Below are 19,406 nucleotides of genomic sequence, written 5' to 3'. Positions count from 1 at the left end.
TGCAGTCAGCCATTAGTATCAGTGTTAGTCCGACAGAGCTGTCTATGTATCTTATACCAGAGTAACTCCACTGAAGTCAGCTGAGATACTCCAGATTTACACCAGTAAATAAGTGCAGAGTTTGGTCCACAGGACAACTATTTTGACTTAACAAAAGCACTATTTATTATTTTCCTGCCCTTTAGCCCTATGCAGTGACAGAAGGAGCTAGGGAGAAGAGTAACTGCACTGAAATGGCTGTTGCTGGTAAGTTGCAACCTCCATTGACTTTCCTGTGAGCTTCCACATGGATCTTAGTAGCTTAGTGGTTCCTCCATATCTTTTAATGAACATGCATCGAAAATACAATTACACAAAGAGGCCAAGATTTTCAGGAAGGTACTGAAAATGAGTGGCCTGGTTTGATTTTCAAAGGTGCTGAGCAGCAGTAGTTGCCACTGAAGTCAGCTGAATCAAAATCAGGCCACTTATTTCGCTGCCTAAATGTGAGCGTAGAACCCCCTTTTTGAAAATCTTGGCAATAGCTTTTACCTATAAGAGTGGCCCTGCTTCTTGCGCAGTACGTTGGTGGTGGGCAGCGTTAAGGAGGTCAGGGTGTTTGATTCTCTGCACCGTCGGAGTTAGAAAGATTACACAGCTCTTCAGATTTGTTACCCTGCTAACGTGGCTTAGACCATCACAACAAGGAACTCTCAGGTTATGCCCAGGTAATGTGTGAATGGAGCAGTACCGGCTTCACGGGGAGCAGGAGTCACTTTAGCACAGGCCCCAGTGGACTAACAGGTCACTATCTATCCTCCCAAAGTTAAAGAGGCTTTTAGGTTGGAACACAGCCACCTGTTTAGCGTTTTGAACCTGCACCAGAAGGTACTATAAGAGCTACCAGTTTCAATGGACACTGAATAGACACAGACTCTACCTGTTTGAGATGTAAAACCAGATCAGAGCCCGCGTACAGCTGGGATAGCTGGGCTGCATGCTGGGGAATCTCAGTGCTAAGGAATCCTTTCTCCCAACCTCTCTCAATAGCCCCTGTGGCCAACATATCCCATCTGCACAGGGAAAGTGACTGGGAAATCCATAGAATGGCAGATCCACCATACTGCACATTCCCTGGCCCATCCCTGACCATCTACACATTGGGGTGAAGTCTCAAGGAAACCCTCATGGAGCAGAGGTCTGTGATGTAAAAGGGTTCCACATTCCCTGATGAGGAGAAGGTTCCCAAATTGCATCCACCACAACTGGAACTGCACAGATCAGAACCCCCTGCAACTGCAGAGGGGACAGGATTTGGTCTATAGGGTTGCTGTATTATTCCTGAAGATCCCATTCTCAGCAGCATATGCTAGATCCTTCCAATTATTTTAAAGTGTTTAACTTAACAAAACTGTTACATTTCCTCCAGCACCCTGCTATTCCTCCACGACCACCTGAAATTTAAAGATCACCCATTAATTATGCTTAAATGTCAAGGCTTAATTGCAATGCCTGAGAGTTAAATTTCAAGCCAGCAGATCTGCTGGTGTGATACAGCAGGCAAACAGGCCCATTCATGGTGATTTAATCCTTCACAAAGGAAATCAATTATTATTATTATGGATTCCCAGCAGCAATATTTCATCTCCTCACTGACGCTGAATCTTAACTGGGAAATGCAGGACTCATTTTTGTACCTGTCTAGCCACTTGTGGGCGGGGATATTCCATCTGGACCAGAACTGTAAGACGGAGTCTGCATTCCTACAAGGACAGAGCAAGCAGAAGGGACGTCTTTGTAAAGCACAGAAAGAAGAGCATATGCCCACTCTACCAGACACATGTTTTTCAGCACCAATTTTGTTTCACCAAAAATCAAAATGCAGCTCAGTCAGCCTGCTGATTATGACTGCACCTTCCATGGCACTACTGAAATAACCTCCAGATAAGGGCTTTGGTATTCTCTGTCATGCAACCCCTGGAATCAGAAATAAATGCCGTGCTTGCTATTTACGGTAGGAGGGTTTAAAAAAAAATCAAGTGCACCCTGGAGTAGTGTGCAGTTAAAGCCACTGACTCACACATGTGACTACTCTGCAGTTGATGGGCATGCATACATCCCTCCAGTGGTAAGCCCATCATTTTTACCAGATCTAGAACTTGGGAGCCAATTATCTCACACTTAACGACAACACATGATTAAGGCTATTATTTAATCACAGGTATTTTTAGTAAAAGTCATGGACAGGTCATGGGCAAGAAACAAAAAATCACAGCCCGTGACCTGTCCATGACTTATACCATAAATACACATGATTGAATGTTGGGGGGAGGGACGCTGCCAGGGGGAGCAGGAGCCCATGGCACCAGCTACCGGGGGGGGGGGGGGAGGAGTCTCAGGGGGCTAGCCACTGCTCTGGCCACCGCTGGAGGGAGAGCCCTAGGGAGCCAGTTGCTGCTCCAGCCGCTGCTGGGGGGAGAACGGACAGGGCCAGCCGCTGCTCCAGCCGCCTGGGACCACTGCCAGGAGCCGCCAAGCTGTGGCTGCTCCCACTGCTCCTGGGACTGCTGCTCAGGCGGTCCCCAGAGCCAGCTGCCCAGGGTCACCAGAGCACCGGCCAGTGCGACTGGCCCCGGGGCCAGGGACCGCCCAAGCGGCTGGCTGAAGAGCCGCTCCAACTGTGGCCAGTGTAGCTGGCCCCAGGACCATCTGAGTAGCTAGCCCCAGGGCCAGGTGCTTGGGCGGCCCTGGGGTCAACCACACCAGCCGCTGCAAAAGTCACGGAGGTCGCAGAAGTCACAGATTCCGTGACTTCTGCGACCTCTGTGAAACACGGAGCCCTACACATGATGTATTCTGCTAAGCTACGAAACCACTAAGTGCTGTGTGTGACAGATATGGCAATTTCCTGCAATATCCTTGAAAGACCTTATTATATTACATTTATGTATTATTGTGGGCTGGAATTGTATGTAACAATTCTAGGGGGGAGATGTGACAGATGTGAGACCTGGGAGTTTACAAGACTAAATTGGAAATGAACTAGAGAAGTATGGACTTTAGGGACAGTAAGTGTGAAGTGGGTTTCCTCGGGAATCCCTAGGGAGAAATTAATACAAATTCCGCAGTTCTGGTTATGCAAAAACCCGTTTGGACACTATGCCTTGAGGAGAGGGTCACTGTCTGCTAATTACCTGTTACAGAAGCCTGAGATCAAAGGCTGGAGCTGTACAAAGAAACAGCTGATCTGTTCTGATCTCTGTTCTGGATCTAAGACAGATGAACTCGTTTCCATTGGGAAAACCCTGTTGTGGGTCTGAAATACTAAAACCTACCAGAGCCCTAGGCTGGACTTGGGGGTGATCTCTGGTAAGCATTCTAGCACAGGTGTAGGTTCTTGTATTGTTTTAATATGGTTTCTCTGTAATGCTTTTACCTTAAGAATAAATGTGCTTGCTTAGAAGGAGCTGTGTGGTCACTTGACACTGTGGGTGATACACTGGTCAGAGCCCTCAGGGAGACAGCAAAGCACAGGCACTTGGCTTTTAAGCAGTCCGGCTTTCTGGCGATATCTCAGTGTAAGCCATGGAGCTGTGCAGCCTTAAAATCCCTCGTCAGAAGGGAGTGAGATGTGGGTCTCTGCCCAAGAGAGGTGCCCTTGGTTTACCATGTCAGGGAAATACAAATGCAGTTGCCTTGAACTGTGACAATGAGGTTAATATTTTAGGTCTCTCATTGTCAGTGAATCAGTCATCAGACCTAATTGTAGAAAGGAAAGACTAAGGTATTGGATATGGAAACATACAGGGAAGAGAGAGCCCTGAAAGGCAGGAGTTTTTTATTTCAGCTAAATTCAATATCTAAAAGAGCTGCAGAGGTTAGCATGCCTCCTCCAGATATTGTAAAGGATGACTGAGAACAGCAAACCAATTTTAAAAAATGAAAGAAAATAGACTCTTCTTCCTGCAGATCTCACACCTTGTATCTTCTAGACCCGATCAGCATGAATTCTTTATACATTGTGTGCAGATGCTGCAGAGCATAATTTTACTTCAGACTTTTCAGTGTTACCTAATTTAACCTGCAGCCATTCCTCCTTTCCCTTGTACAGCTTTGGCAACTTGAGATAGGTGGAATCATCAGTCAATCAAAATGATGAAGAGGTATCTGCCACCTACTGCACTTCCTGCCTCTCACCCACTCTTCTAGAGTATAACATTCTGGTTTTCCTGACAATGCTTACACCAGCACCAGAAGATTATGCATACAAACAGAACTTACCCTGATGACACTCTATTAACTATCATCTTGTGGTTCTCTTGAATGCTGTATCTTTGGAGCTAGCTTACATTTAATTTATACTGTAGTTATAAAGAATTTACCACCTAGAGCTTACAACAAGATGACTCTGAGACTCATGATATCTGGTGTGTGTCTTAAAACTCCAACTCCTGGAGTCAGATGAATATGGGAGAATCTCAGCTTTTTTAAAAAAATAAGTTTCTAGCCCTGATGTCTGCAGAGCAAAAATGGAAAACGTGGACTCTAAAGACTCAACTACCAGAAGGCAACTAAAAAGAACCAAAAGTTTTGGGTTTTTTAAAATCTCATTTTTGAGCCAATCTTATGTTTTTTGAGGCCTGATTCATGATTTTTGAACACTTGGGGTTGGCAGTGCTGTAGCTTAATATTTACACTTACAAAGTATTTGTCCCTGGGGGTAGTGACTTGCCATTGGGTTAATGGAGTCTGGGTTCACTTTGCCCTGCCCCATGAATTTGGGCCCTAGGCACATACTTAGTTTGCCTATGCCTTAAACCTGCATAACTGGGTCCTGTAGACAGCACCATGTCAAGCCTTGCCAACTGTTCCTTCTCCTGCCTCCAGCTGAAATTGGGGAACCCTGGATCCAACGTCTGACTCAGAGGCAGACCCTGCTAGGGGTCCTGCAACAAGCTTATGTACTGTACTGAAATCCTCCCACTGAAATCACTGCCTTAATTTTCCTACCTACTGCAGGGATTAGACCAGTAGATCTATGGAATGGCTTTGGAGCACTTTCTATACATGCACCTTTCTGATTGTTGGTAAAAGAATTCACCTCATTAATGCCCAACAAAGACCAAAGTATCGTGGTTCTTTACATCCTTTTCATAAGTTGCATCTCGTAAATCCACTCAGACACTGCAGGTGGATTATGCCATTTCTTGGGAGGCTGGAAGCATTCTTGCTTGCTTCATATCGCCTGATCCATCCACAGTATGCAGACCATCCCTTCCACCCCTGCAGGCCATGACTCATTGTTTAACTGTATACATGCATACACCTGTTCTCAACAGCAGCATAATGACAGGTTTCAGAGTAACAGCCGTGTTAGTCTGTATTCGCAAAAAGAAAAGGAGTACTTGTGGCACCTTAGAGACTAACCAATTTATTTGAGCATAAGCTTTCGTGAGCTACAGCTCACTTCATCGGATGCATACCGTGGAAACTGCAGCAGACTTTATATACACACAGAGAATATGAAACAATACCTCCTCCCACCCCACTGTCCTGCTGGTAATAGCTTATCTAAAGTGATCATCAGGTTGGGCCATTTCCAGCACAAATCCAGGTTTTCTCACCCTCCACCCCCCCACACAAATTCACTCTCCTGCTGGTGATAGCCCATTCAAAGTGACAACTCTTTACACCATGTGCATGATAATCAAGTTGGGCCATTTCCTGCACAAATCCAGGTTCTCTCACCCCCTCACCCCCCTCCCAAAAACCACACACACAAACTCACTATCCTGCTGGTAATAGCTCATCCAAAGTGACCATTCTCCCTACAATGTGCATGATAATTAAGGTGGGCCATTTCCAGCACAAATCCAGGTTTTCTCACATCCCCCCACCCCCATACACACACAAACTCACTCTCCTGCTGGTAATAGCTCATCCAAACTGACCACTCTCCAAGTTTAAATCCAAGTTAAACCAGAACATCTGGGGAGGGGGGGTAGGAAAAAACAAGAGGAAATAGGCTACCTTGCATAATGACTTAGCCACTCCCAGTCTCTATTTAAGCCTAAATTAATAGTATCCAATTTGCAAATGAATTCCAATTCAGCAGTTTCTCGCTGGAGTCTGGATTTGAAGTTTTTTTGTTTTAAGATAGCGACCTTCATGTCTGTGATTGCGTGACCAGAGAGACTGAAGTGTTCTCCGACTGGTTTATGAATGTTATAATTCTTGACATCTGATTTGTGTCCATTTATTCTTTCCTCTTGTTTTTTCCTACCCCCCCCCCCCAGATGTTCTGGTTTAACTGGAGAGTGGTCAGTTTGGATGAGCTATTACCAGCAGGAGAGTGAGTTTGTGTGTGTATGGGGGTGGGGGGGATGTCAGAAAACCTGGATTTGTGCTGGAAATGGCCCACCTTAATTATCATGCACATTGTAGGGAGAATGGTCACTTTGGATGAGCTATTACCAGCAGGATAGTGAGTTTGTGTGTGTGGTTTTTGGGAGGGGGGTGAGGGGGTGAGAGAACCTGGATTTGTGCAGGAAATGGCCCAACTTGATTACCATGCACATTGTGTAAAGAGTTGTCACTTTGGATGGGCTATCACCAGCAGGAGAGTGAATTTGTGTGGGGGGGTGGAGGGTGAGAAAACCTGGATTTGTGCTGGAAATGGCCCAACCTGATGATCACTTTAGATAAGCTATTACCAGCAGGACAGTGGGGTGGGAGGAGGTATTGTTTCATATTCTCTGTGTGTATATAAAGTCTGCTGCAGTTTCCACGGTATGCATCCGATGAAGTGAGCTGTAGCTCACGAAAGCTCATGCTCAAATAAATTGGTTAGTCTCTAAGGTGCCACAAGTACTCCTTTTCTTTTTGCGAACAGCAGCATAGTTAGGCTGTAACTGACATCTCTGTGTGCCAACAACTTTAAAATATTTTCTATACCAATGCTTAGGAAATGAGTATCAACAGAATAATTACTCTATATTCTATGACACATATACTATATATAAATAATAATACACAGGAAGGTGTGTCATTTTACTCTGTTGAGAGCCAAAAGCACAGAGAATTCAACGACAGTACCTGAAAAGTAGGCATGTCTGGGTACAACTGTCTGTTTGAAAATTAAATAAACTATTTGATTTTTTTTAAAAGAACCCAAAGTTGTTTTTTTAAATGAAAAATATCCTTTTCCAATCTGAAGTACTGCAGGCTTTTCAGCTACTTATGCGAACTAGATCTTGCCAGGAAAAGCCAGCACCTGGAATCCCTATCGGTTGCTAGTGATACTAACATTACCAGCTTTTCTGGAAATAGAGGTCAGATCAGTGAAAATCAGGCAATGGTTTAAAGCGTAGACTTTGTTTTTGAACTTTCCTGTATCTTGTTTTCACAAGTCCACCTTCTGTGCAAATGGTAGTGGAAACAAGAAACAGATGCCAAAACACTTGTTACTTTCAGCTGCTGACTTCTGTTTTCTGCTTCCACAGGGAATTAGTCAAAGTAAGGTAAAGCCTAGATTTGTGGACCTTATCTGAATCTTATTTTAACAGATCCAATGTCTATTTCTGCAGGTAGCGGTAAAAGTTAAAGTATATTTGTAGAGTTTATGAGGCAGATTCTTGGGACATCACTTACACGCATGCGAAGTGTGGTGTAAATCACTGTCTGTCTGATTAGGTGACCTATTTCCATTGTGTAAATGACTGCACAAGGTGCAAAGCAACAGAGCATCTACATCTGTATTTTAAATTCCTTACCTTGCTTTTCCCAGCCCCATTGTTATCTAACAATGCTAACTGACTAACAGTTACAGAAATTCAGTCAGTCATGCCAGATACTTGTACAGGTAGAACCTTTGCCAGCCAATCAGATCCCTCTTTTTTTGGAATACAATCTCCCCATTGACATTAAGCATGACACATAGCAGTCTGATTCTATTAAGCAACAGCGATCTGTTTTGACAAGAGGTAAAAGAAACCTTACCACCAGTCTAGATAAAATTGCCGGTCTCCAAATCGAAGCAGTTCTGCAAGGCAGTTGAGGCAGGAGTGAAAGTACCAATAAAAAAAGATCAGCCAGATGAAATGATTTGGCACCTGTGTGGGAAACATAATAAAAACAATCCTTCCCTCCTGTACAGTGCCACTCCTCCAGCACTGCTTCACTATAATCAGATATAATCTGGCCCTTGTCACAGTAACTGCTCTCATAAAGAGATCTACCTTCTCCTGGATTTAAAGTATCCAGTTGCAAGCAATGCAATGGAGACAGGCTTTTAAATATGATTAATATAAAGAAACACATGAAAATGATTCAAATATAAATAAAGCTCATAGACTAATGCAAGGCAGGGTTTCTATAGGAAACTGAGAAACTATATGGGCCTATGGTGTGTAATGAGGTAATTTTGGAATTGAACCTAGCGAATATTGAGAGAGTGAGTAACTGGCTGGAGTCAGGCAGAGGATAGGCAAACTCTTCCAGGCAGTTGTGCCAACGCTTGTCACAGATCTGGACTGAGTTGTGCCCTGCGGAGATGGCTCAATGCGGGAGGGCAGGGTAGATTTTTTATCTTCAGTATGGATAAAAATGTAATATGAACTAGAATGAATCAAATACATTCCTCTTATACCCTCCAGGATTCCAACAGGGAAATACTCATCCATTAACCATGGTCCCACCTTCAATGTTTTGTTTTCTCTGTATTCTTGTAAGAGATAATATCATTTTAGGCCTCGTCTACACACAAAAGACATACCGCTTTAACTACACCGGTGGAGCAGTACTATCCCCATGGGTGGATGCAGTTAGACTGGAATAAAGGTGCTTTTATCAGTACTGCTTAGGCTTGGTCTATACCTAAATAAAACTAATCCCAGCATAGCTACGTCAGTGAAAAAGCCACAATCCTTAGCAATTTAGCTATGCTGACAAAGTCCCCAGTGTAGATGCCGCTGTGCCGACAGAAGAGTGCTTCTGCTGACATAGCTAACGTCGTCTGGGGAGGTGGCGTTTCTACGCCAGCATAAAAATTCCTTCTCTCAGTGTACACTGCATTCACACTAAGGGGCTATGCCAGGATAAATTTTACTATACGCAGGAAGGGAAATAGGCAATCCTAGTATAAGGCAGCTTTCTACAGCTATACCTGCATCTATACTACGGATTCAACCAGAATAACTATTTGAGTTTAAAAAAAAGCACACCCCAAACCAAAAATAATTATATTGGTACAAAATCTGTATGTAGACCAGGCCTTTCAGTTGGAAAGCACTTTTCATCCTGAGGGATCCCAAAGAGCTTTAAAAGCTAGAGAATGGTATAGACCAGTGGTTCCCAAAGCCGGTCCGCCACTTGATCAGGGAAAGCCCCAGCGGGCCGGGCCGGTTTGTTTACCTGCCGCGTCCACAGGTTCGGCCGATCGCAGCTCCCCCTGGCCGTGGTTCGCTGCTCCAGGCCAATGGGGGCTGCGGGAAGCGGCGCGGGCCGAGGGATGTGCTGGCCGCCTTTCCCGCAGCCCCTTGGTCAGAAGCATGGGGACTGATGACAGGCCTTGGAAGGGGAAGCTACGCAGCTATGAACAGACATAGTGTAAAACAGGGGAAAGTGGAGGAAGGTTAGGGCTCCACCAGGGATGGGGAGGTCTTTCCCACATATCAGTGAGAGAGGTAAGTGTTTGTGGAAAAGAAATAACTGCTAACTTAACACAAGGGTTTTCACTCCAGCTCACAATAGGAAATTTTGTCCCCTCCTCCCAGATGAAGACCTGCCAACACCGATCCATGCACATGTCACCTACAGGTATGTGAAGCAGAATGTGAAAACCATGCACAAGCTCTAGATGGTATAGAATATAACTGCCCACCTTCTCCATGGCTTAGGCTGCTGTGAGAGTATCAGGCTAGTGCTCAAGCCCCTCCAATGGCTCGCAGTTAGCTTCTGCTGCCAATTTAAGGCCTTGGTCCTTCTTTTCAAAGCAATTAATGGATCAAACCCTAGCTACATCAAAGATCGAATTTTGATCTTTGAACCACGACAACAGCTGTGCTCCGCTAGGACAATGCAGATCACAGAGCCCACAATGAAGCACATGAGAAGCAGGGACAAACCATTCTCAACTGAGGGGCTCTGCCTATGGAATAAACTCCGAGAGGAGACTGGGCCAATCCAGACTCTGAGGATCTTCCAGAAATGCTGCGAAACCTTCTTCTTCAAAAAAGTAATTCTATCGTAAGAATGACACAACACTGGCACCCCCTTGTACCCAAAAATCTTCAACACTGATACCCTCTTCTGCCCAATAACCCTTACCCAGAACAATAATTTAAAAAAGAAAATACCATACCTCAAATAAAGTTTTGACTCTAAAAAGTGAGACATGCCAGAGAGTCCATGAAGTCCACTAGGGACTTTACTATTGCTCCTGATTTTACATGGAAGGCAATCAGATGCTGTGGGATGGACAGCAATATAAAACCCTAAGTGAGATTAAAGAGCTAGAAGGGAATAGATCTAGCATGGTTACTGGACCCCTGGCATTCCCAAATCTCCTTTGTTTTCTATTCCAAAGGGAAATTTCTAATAGTTACACATCAGCTTAACCCCGGAATTGAAAAGCATGCAGATTGGCCTCACCGCTAGTTTTAAGATGTATTCTGTGAGGAGGGTGGACTCTATTTCCTGCAGAAACAAACAAAATAGATGAATGTTATCTCTGGCACTGGTCTGAATGAGTCAGAATTTGGTTCAAGAAAATAACCAGGTGTGATTTGCTTACATTTATGGGCTTCATTGATTTATGAATATTTGGTACAATCCACTGGAACAAAAAATAAACACAGAATTGAGGATATAAACAGTTCTTTCTGCAAGGCATTGTAAAGTGACTCATTCTTTTATGTCTCTGCTATAATGAAAAAGCACAAGTGCAGCTTGTGTAGCATACAAACCCTTCCTGGGCTGTCATACCAACTGAATAGCTAGGAGGACACCTGACACCCTGCTAAACAGCTGCATCCCAACCTGCCAGCTGACTATTGTTGTTCTCATGGGTAGCACTTCCTTTCGGGTGTAAAGACCATGAAGTTCTATAATGCTTTCAGCATCAGTTTGGATATGGAGCTAGAATCTCTACCCCCCTGCATTAGTGTGTGCATCACTGAAGCTTGGGGGTACAAAGGGCTTGCACTCTCTCTTCTCTAGCTGGGAGCAAACGGAACACAATCAAATGTATGGGGGTACATCAGCATGGTAAAGAATCCTCAGCACTTGCTATCATGATGCAAAAGGGTGGCATCTTAGATGAACATGCAGTAATAAGAGCTCTAAGTGCATTAGTAAAGTTAGTAGTTTACTAAATGGATTATTAAACTGTACTAATGCACTACAAATTATGCTTGATTACTGAAAAAAATCCTCATCTAAGTGAATCCTCCTCCTTCACTGCACTCAATTGCCACCGCTGCAGGCAAAAGGATTTGGGAGCTAACGGTGGAAGGGAAAATACTGGACAACAAGGCAGATGACAACTGCTGAGGACAGAGTGAACGGGATGAGCTGATGAACTGGGTGTTAGGGTAGGAATTGGGAACAAATTTAGAAACAGGCCAATATGGGGCATGGATATTTGTGCACTTGGTTGAGGATTTAGTCTCCTCATTGAATCCTCACTAGTCTTCAGGTCCCGGTGGAAATTCCTTTGCAATTTAACCCCAGCCCAGTTTAGATCTTGGCTATTAAACATTTTCCAGCTTGCTGTGAGAGGAGCAGCTGAGATGGGGAGAAGCCCAAAGAAGTGGCAGAACAAGTTTAATAATCCTTTTGGTGACTAGGGACGCAGTGGGTACTTTCCCTCACTCTCTCAGTCACACGTCTGTAAATTCCCAGTGCTTAACTTGAGGCATGGACAGTTGTGGAGGAGCAAGTCAGCAACACCACTAACAGGAGTGGAGAACTCCCCCTCTTCCCCCGCCCCTTCAGCATCTTTACTTTGTTATATTATATCTGCACTGTGGTCTCGTGGTAGCTCGCTGAGGCAGTAACTGTGGCTTGGTCTATACTTAAAACTTGTCCTGACATAGCTATGTCAATCAGGGGTGATGGCAAAACCCCAGCGGAGACACAGCTATGCCAACAGAAGAGTGCTAACATCAGCATAGCTAACATCGATCAGGGACGTGGTGTGCCTGCAGCAGCAGAAAAAACTCCTCCTGTCGGCGTACACTGCACCCATGCTATGCTGGCATAGGTGCTGTAGAATAGATATAGCCTCAGTCTAAGCAGATACTGACAGGAATCTAAATGATTGATCCATTTCCAAATTGCGTGAGTATTAAGGTAGATGCAAGGGCTTATTTTGACAGTAAAGAAAATGAAGTGGTAAAGGTCAGATCTAAATAGCTTATCGCATTAAGTGGTAATATGTGGTTCACAGAGGCCTCATTATCCATGGTAGCTGAATCCCTGGGGTTTAACCTTAGACAAAAAACATACCTGCTGTATTAGCCCCAGCATGAGATGAAAGAGAAAAACCTGCAAAGAAAACAACAAAAGTAGATTTTGGAGCCTTAATTCCCTTAAACTGAGTTGACAGTATCCTGGGTCATCACTGCAAAATCTCCAGTCTATCTTGTATTTAAACACTATAACCACCACAGCATCTTCAAGTGCAACTGACCCTAAAATATCTGGTGCTGCAGCAAGCTCGAGTGAATGGCATGCTTCCCAGCGTATCAGTCATTCTAATACAAGATGTCAAACATCTACAGCTGCAAAATACAAGGACTCGTCTTGTCATCTGTATTTTCATGAAGTCTGCAGTGCAATTTTATCTTGTGTATTTCCTGCATTAACTGACCAAAGATCAGCTGATCCGGTGGCCTAGTGGCCATGCACTGAGTTATACATGCAGGGTCCATATTTGGATGCTAAGTTTGGTCCTTTGCTCTTTGTGTTGGTTGGAGACAGGAGAGTTCCAGAGGCCTCACATCAGTGTCAGTGACCCCACTGGACAACACTTTACAGGCTGCAAAAGGAACCTTTAGCATAAGACTTGCTAAGGCACAGGGGTCTAAGGGGTATCAAGAGGGCTCCCCTATAGAGACAATCTATGAAAACCAACCCCCATTTCTCATTCAAGTGTTCTAAAGATGGGGGTGGGGATTCAAAATGGATTTGTGAAAAATGGACATTTTTGCAAAAATGTCAATAAAAAGTCTGAAATGTGTGTTAATTTGATGACATTTCACAACACAAGTGAGGTACAACTTGCCTCAATGAAGCTAAAAGAGGCTTCAGGTAGCACTGCTGGCTGTTGCATTTTTAGGATGCATTTGGGATGGCATTCCATCCCTGGTAGACCAAGAGCTGGAAGGATGTCCTAGGACACTCTTCTAGCCCTCCAGGGACTGAGGGGCCTAAGAAAATCTTTTAAACACAGCAGAAACGGCTTACCTGTGTTTGTAAAATGTCATGGGAAAATCATGCATGGCTCAGAACTGTCACATTCAGCCTCCAAAGGAACATATGCAGTGTGAAACCTCAAGATCTGATACATTCACTGTGATAGCGGGAGCAGAGAAGTGGACAGTTTTAAATGCAATGCCTTGTTCTTACCATTTCAATGAATCTCCTAATGATATAGCCTTGCCGGCAATTCTTTTGTCTTGGGAAATTCAGCTGGTAGCAAAGCGTGGGGGCTAGCAGGAAGTAATACAGATCTGGGGGAAGAAGAAAAATACCAGGCTTTAAAAAAAATTCACTCTTCATGGCAAATCGACTTTAGAATTCAGTTTATCTACACAGTTTGGACCATATTTATTTTTATTGTGAAGTACTGTGATTTCAACCAATACAGGCTTTGTCTGAAAGCTAATGTTGCTAGATGGAACTGGGAAAGAGATGGAGGTTGCCATATTGTTGAAGCATGATATTCCAATCATAACCAGAACCATGGAGTATCTTGATGCCATCACTTTGGGTACCCAATAAACTGTAGGAATTCACAAATGAACATGGGTAATTCCAATGACAGATAATCTAAGGCTAGATCCTGACCTACGCTACATGCATAACTCCAATGTAAATAAGTCACTTAAGAAGTGGGTGGATGACTTAGCTCACAGTGGGTGTAGACATACCCACGCCTGGCCCATGCCAGCTGACACAGGCTTGCGGGGCTTGCGTAAGGGACTGTTTAATTAGAGTGTAGACATGTAGGCTTGGGATGGAGCACAAGCTCTAGGATCCTGTGAGGTAGGAGGGTCCCAGGGCTTGGGATGCAGCCCAAGCCCGAACCTCTACACTGCAATTAAACAGCCCCTTAGCCCAAGCCCTGCAAGCCTGAGTCTGCTGACACAGGTCAGCCACAGGTGTCTAACTGCAGTGTAGACATACCCCCTGACAGCTAAACTGTGACATAAAGCAGCAGCCTGAAATGTGGGTGGTGCTGAATCACTCCATCCCACAACATGCGGTGCAGCAATTACCGGGTGATACAGTGCCTTCTGGAGTACCCAGAGACACCGTTCTTAAAGAGGGCAATGGCCATGCCTGGCTCCTCTCCACCCCTAGGGACAGGCTTGGCAGCCCGAACAGTCCTTATGCTCAGGGAAGCATGAGGACTGGAACTGTGGCCAGCCTCTGCATGGGGGCTCTGTGAAGGGAGACGTTCCTTGCATTCCCTCCACCCTTACACACGTGCAGGGGACAGCACAATCTCGCCCTAAGAGGCCCTGAAAGGTTCATGAAAAAATTCTCACTTGATGTTGTTTGCTTTTAGCATTTAGGAATGTATTCATTTTGGGTGAAACCCTGGCCCTTTGAAACCAGTGGGAGTTTCCTCCTGACTTCAGTGGGGTCAGGATATCACCCTTTATCTTTGCATCTTCTAAGTGACTATACACCACAGTCATAGTAGGGCTAAGCTGGAAGAGCAACACTGCCGCACAGTGCGCTCCATAATAGCTAAATGTCACTACATTTGTCAGTCAGTTCGACTATGACTGTATTAAGCGATCACTGCTCATCGCAAAACGCTTTGGGATGAGTGAGGCTGCTGTGCCCACATAACGTATCACATTTGGAAGCTTGCATGGAGCTCAATCAGAATTCCACAGCTACAAAACACAAATCATGCAGAGACATGGCAGAACTCGCAATATAGCAAAGAGAACTCCTTGAACCAAAGACGTTCTCTTATGAGGATCTTATCTCTGTAACAGCATTAGAATAATAGAATCCTAGAAATGTAGGGCTGGAAGGGACCTTAAGAGGTCATCTGGTCCACCTCTCTCTGCTGAAGTAAACCTAGAACCTCCCTGACAGGTGTTAATCTAACCTGTTCTTAAAAGCCTCCAGTGACGAGGATTCCACAACCTCCTCTGGGAAGCCTATTTCAGGTCTGACAGAGCTGTGCACACTTAAAGACAGTTAAGTTTTCATAGAAGCAATGACTAGAATGCAGGCTAAATGGCAGTGCTGTGAGATGTGCTCCATACTTTCAAACTTAAGGCCAAGATTTTATAAAATGAGTAACTAATGTTAGGCTCCTAAGATCATACTGAGGCCCCTAAATAAAAGGCCTGATTTTTAAAAGTGCTGAATCCCCAACAGTTCCCACTGAGTCAAGGTGGGGATATCTTTCGAAGGCACCAGTGCCAGTTAGGCAGCTAATAAAAAAATCACAAACTTGATTTAAAAAGTAGTTCCAGGTATTACATCTGCCCCGAATGCAACTAGCCATTTTTGGACCATATTTGCATTTTTATTGTGAAGTACTGTGATTTCAACCAATACAGGCTTTGTCTGAGAGCTAATGTTGCTAGACGGAACTGGGAAAGAGATGGAGGTTGCCGTATTGTTGGAGCATGATATTCCAATCATAACCAGAACCATGGAGTATCTTGATGCCATCACTTTGGGTACCCAAAGTGGCTTTACAAATATAGTTTCCATTTAAAACATTCTGCCCCCTGCTCAACATACAAACAAATGTTGCCCTGTGAAAGACTCACAAACAACAGACTGTACAAGGGGAACTGTGAAACTGACTATACCTAAAGTACTGCCAAATATACAAAGTAAACTAAAAAAACCCAGATATTGTTTTCTGTTCTCCTCCATTTACAGTTGCCTTAGGTGGACTTGTAACAGTGGCAAGTAAAGTATTTTCAGCCAGAAGTGTGATTTGTAAGGGACAATGTTCTTTTAAGAAGAGCTATTAGAAATGCAATTTTTGTTCATCTGGTTATCAGGGTAAGAGCTGCTCCAAATACAGTGAAGAGTGCTGACGGTGAAGAGGTAACTGCTGAAGTATGAGGAAATGTTACCTTTTACTTTCAGGTTCATTGGGTACATGATCTGCTTTGACTGTCCTCTTTCGTTCCTTCTGGACTGATGGGCTGAAGGATCTGTTGCTAACAAAAGATGTAACATCTATCATATGGTTTCAAGTGAATTGAAGGTCACAAATGACTTTATATAACAAGCCAGGGCTGAAGAGAGCTCAACTTTTACAAAGTTCAAGGAGGTGACACCAACACCAACGTTCTGTCCAGCTTTGACTTCATGCTAATCTGTGGGTGCATAGTTTCCAACACTTTGGGTCAAGAGTCAACTTTTCCTCTCTCTCTCTTTAGGCACTTAGGTAGCCCCCATTCCCATAATATCTGAGCACCTCACAATGATTGCGTTCACCCTAACCATACTTCTGAGGCAGGGCAGGGTGAGGCTATTATCCCCATTGTACAGATGGGCACTGAGGCACAGAGAGGCCTTCCCCCATGTCACACTGGAAGTCTATGGCAAAGCAGAGATTTGAACCTGGGTCTCCTGAGTGTCAGACTAGCACCCTAACCATTGGACCCTTCTTCCTCTTTTTCACAAAGAAAACCACTTCTTCATGAAAAAGAAACCATCTCATGAACACGTCTCCTGTGGTTCATGACTGTGTGAACTACTTCCCCTTCCTTTTGTGATCACACGAACTACTGCCCTTCCCCTCTGTGATTATGCGCATCATCTGCTATTGGTTGGGGCAAACCAGCGCACAGGGTTTGGTTGCAGGATGACTGGAGGAAGCTAATATACAATTAAAAGAGGAGCCCAGATGAGGCAAGCAAGAGGCTAGAGTAGGTAATACTCTAAGCAGGTAGGAGCTTATGGTAGGATTTTCACATGAGCTCAGAGTTGCCCTAACTCTGAGCCCACTGAAGTCAATGGTAGAGAGGAATTTAAATCATTTTAATCAATCTATTCCCAGTTACACCTATGTCTTCACTGCCAAAAAGGTGTGTTTTTACACCAAGACAGCTAGCTTCAGATACTGACCCCAACCCTACTGGTGACTCACGTGGGAGTCAATATGGTTCCACAGAATGAAATTTCTGCTTTTTCTGTTAAGTTTTTTAAAACCTAGTAAATTACATCCAAAAAACTATGTTAAATGATCATTACGGTTGCAAAGCGAAGCGCTCAAAAGTTAGGAAACGTCAGAATTCAGGTTGCCTGTGCAACCTTAATTCAGCATCCTTGTGTGTATGCGTTAATGACATGATCACATTCTATCTTTTCCACAGGACCGCCGCCTCATTCGGTGCACAAGAGAGAGAGGCTGAGTTATTACTGCTGGTTCACCAGGCCGGGTGAATCCTATTTGCTCCCAACCAAGAGCATCAAAGGGGTCAGAATGTCTTTCGGAGGAGAGGAGAACTAGGGCTAGGGATGCTGCTAGGAACAAGCTAAGGTCAGGAGAAAGTGTAGGCTGAGGGGTAAGTATGGTTGTTACTTAAGTTAAGAGAAAAGGCAAACCCTAGGGAGGGACAAGCTTAGACATCAACCTACTGTGTGCACGTTGTTCTGAAAGCAGAGTGAGACTCTGCCTGTTCAAAAACACCGAGGCCCTGGTCCTGTTCCCACCAAAATCAGTGGTACCAGAGCTAGCCCTTATAGAGCACTTTATATCTTATATGAAATTTTAATGAATGAATCCTTACAATAACTGTGTGAGGTAACAGATGTCTAGATGCCTCAACAAAAGCACATTTACAAATACTCTGGACAGAGAGATTTTCCATCAATAGATTGGGAAGCTGAGACAAGGAGACTGCCACACAAGGAATCCATGACAGAGCTGGAATTAGAACCCAAGCCCCTGGCGTTGATGTGCTCAGTCCACTGAGCCACATATAAATGGTACGTTCTTTTCGGTGCCTACTGATAAGAGATAGGAGGGTTCAGAATTTGCTGACCTTGCACTCTGGAAGTTCCTCTGACTGGTCTAGGGGTTCCCTCCCTATACCAGCGATTCACCTGATAGTAGGAGAACAGTTTCAGGGCAATGATGATATACACAAACATGGTCAGCAACCCTCCAGCTAAGAAACAAGAGAGAAAATAACCTGTTGTGATAATTCCAGGTGCAGTTTATCTTTTCTTCTCAAACACACAGACTCAGGACAATGATGTTGTCTTTGCTAATTAGATAAAGGATATCAGTCTATCTGTGCAGCCTGCCTAATGCATCCATAAAAGAGATTTGCAAACGAATTCCTTCTCATTACAAGGAGGTGCCCAGTGACACTTGACTGCTTGAGTGTCCTTTAAATCTATACACACCTTGGGAGGCAATTTCCTGCTGGCACCGACCTTGGCAGAGGGCCCTGGCAGCAGAGATTCTGCCCAGAGAGGCTGTCACAAAGCCCACAAGAGCCAACGCAGCCCCAAACGTAGGCAGCCCTTGGCCAGGGAAAGCGCATGGCAAGTCAGCCAAGAGATGTACTGGCTCAGAGAGAGGCTCTGCCAGAGAGGCTCCACTAGACCCCTAGAGACTGAAACGGCTGGATGGCAGCAGCCAGCTCTCCCCCGCATGAATCCCCCCCATAGCGAAAGGGGCCTGGCTCCTATAGAGAAGCACAGTGTGAACCGCGCTGCCCCAGGAGGGTGGCTCAACCCTGAAACCAGGCAAAGCTGTGAATCAGAGGCTGGTAACAGAAGTGACCATTGAAAAGAAAGCATGTGTCAGCCTGTTACCACACAGCGATACTAGAGAAGCCATAGGCTCTCTCTAGATTTAGTACAGGAAAGAACTGTGGTACCTGGGACTTTTTAATGGCAAACAATGTAAGGAGTTAAAATCATAAAGCATGGCAGAGAAAACTTCTTGAAATATGGTTTAATATGGTTTCCTGCTCCCTAGCCATGTAGCCATATCATATTAGTTACATTAGATGATGGTGTTACATCGCTAATCTGCGCACGCCAAAACTAAGTGACCCTCCAAATGAAAGGAGTACCATTTTGAGAGAGCTTCTCTATTTATTGTCACTCATCATTTCACTTGACTGAATTAACACTATTACCCACCTCACACATTTACCCTCAAAAATCTGAATGAATACAGATTTTTTAATAAT

The 19,406-nt window shown here is 44.4% G+C and overlaps 2 protein-coding genes across 11 annotated transcripts in view; one reads left to right on the top strand and one right to left on the bottom strand.

The window, feature by feature from the left end:
• Positions 1-2,227, top strand: part of CFAP263 (cilia and flagella associated protein 263) — a 37,996-nt gene extending 35,769 nt beyond the window's left edge. The window contains exon 9 of the mRNA XM_048870642.2: positions 186-2,227. Coding sequence (XP_048726599.1) covers positions 186-278 — 93 coding nt within the window. The 3' untranslated portion in view covers positions 279-2,227. The remainder of the gene's footprint in view (positions 1-185) is intronic.
• Positions 1-19,406, bottom strand: part of LOC125645300 (diacylglycerol O-acyltransferase 1) — a 43,753-nt gene that overhangs the window by 3,281 nt on the left and 21,066 nt on the right. For 7 of the 10 annotated variants that reach the window (XR_007359278.2, XR_007359279.2, XM_048870628.2 and 4 more), the window contains exons 8-15: positions 18,243-18,368; positions 16,323-16,409; positions 13,609-13,712; positions 12,487-12,525; positions 10,772-10,813; positions 10,630-10,674; positions 7,978-8,090; positions 1,677-1,742 (exon numbers count right to left, since the gene is read on the bottom strand). Coding sequence is in view for 7 of the 10 variants with exons in the window: in XM_048870628.2 (XP_048726585.2) it covers positions 1,677-1,742; positions 7,978-8,090; positions 10,630-10,674; positions 10,772-10,813; positions 12,487-12,525; positions 13,609-13,712; positions 16,323-16,409; positions 18,243-18,368 (622 nt within the window). In the remaining 3 variants the exon portion in view is untranslated. The remainder of the gene's footprint in view (positions 1-1,676; positions 1,743-7,977; positions 8,091-10,629; positions 10,675-10,771; positions 10,814-12,486; positions 12,526-13,608; positions 13,713-16,322; positions 16,410-18,242; positions 18,369-19,406) is intronic. The other 3 variants (XM_048870630.2, XR_012664534.1, XM_075118299.1) reach the window with 3 other exon arrangements.

This window comes from Caretta caretta, chromosome 12, assembly GCF_965140235.1.
Source record: "Caretta caretta isolate rCarCar2 chromosome 12, rCarCar1.hap1, whole genome shotgun sequence".
NCBI lineage: Eukaryota > Metazoa > Chordata > Testudines > Cheloniidae > Caretta > Caretta caretta.
The sequence above is the reverse complement of the archived record's forward strand: the minus strand, read 5'-3'. Positions and strand labels throughout refer to the sequence as shown.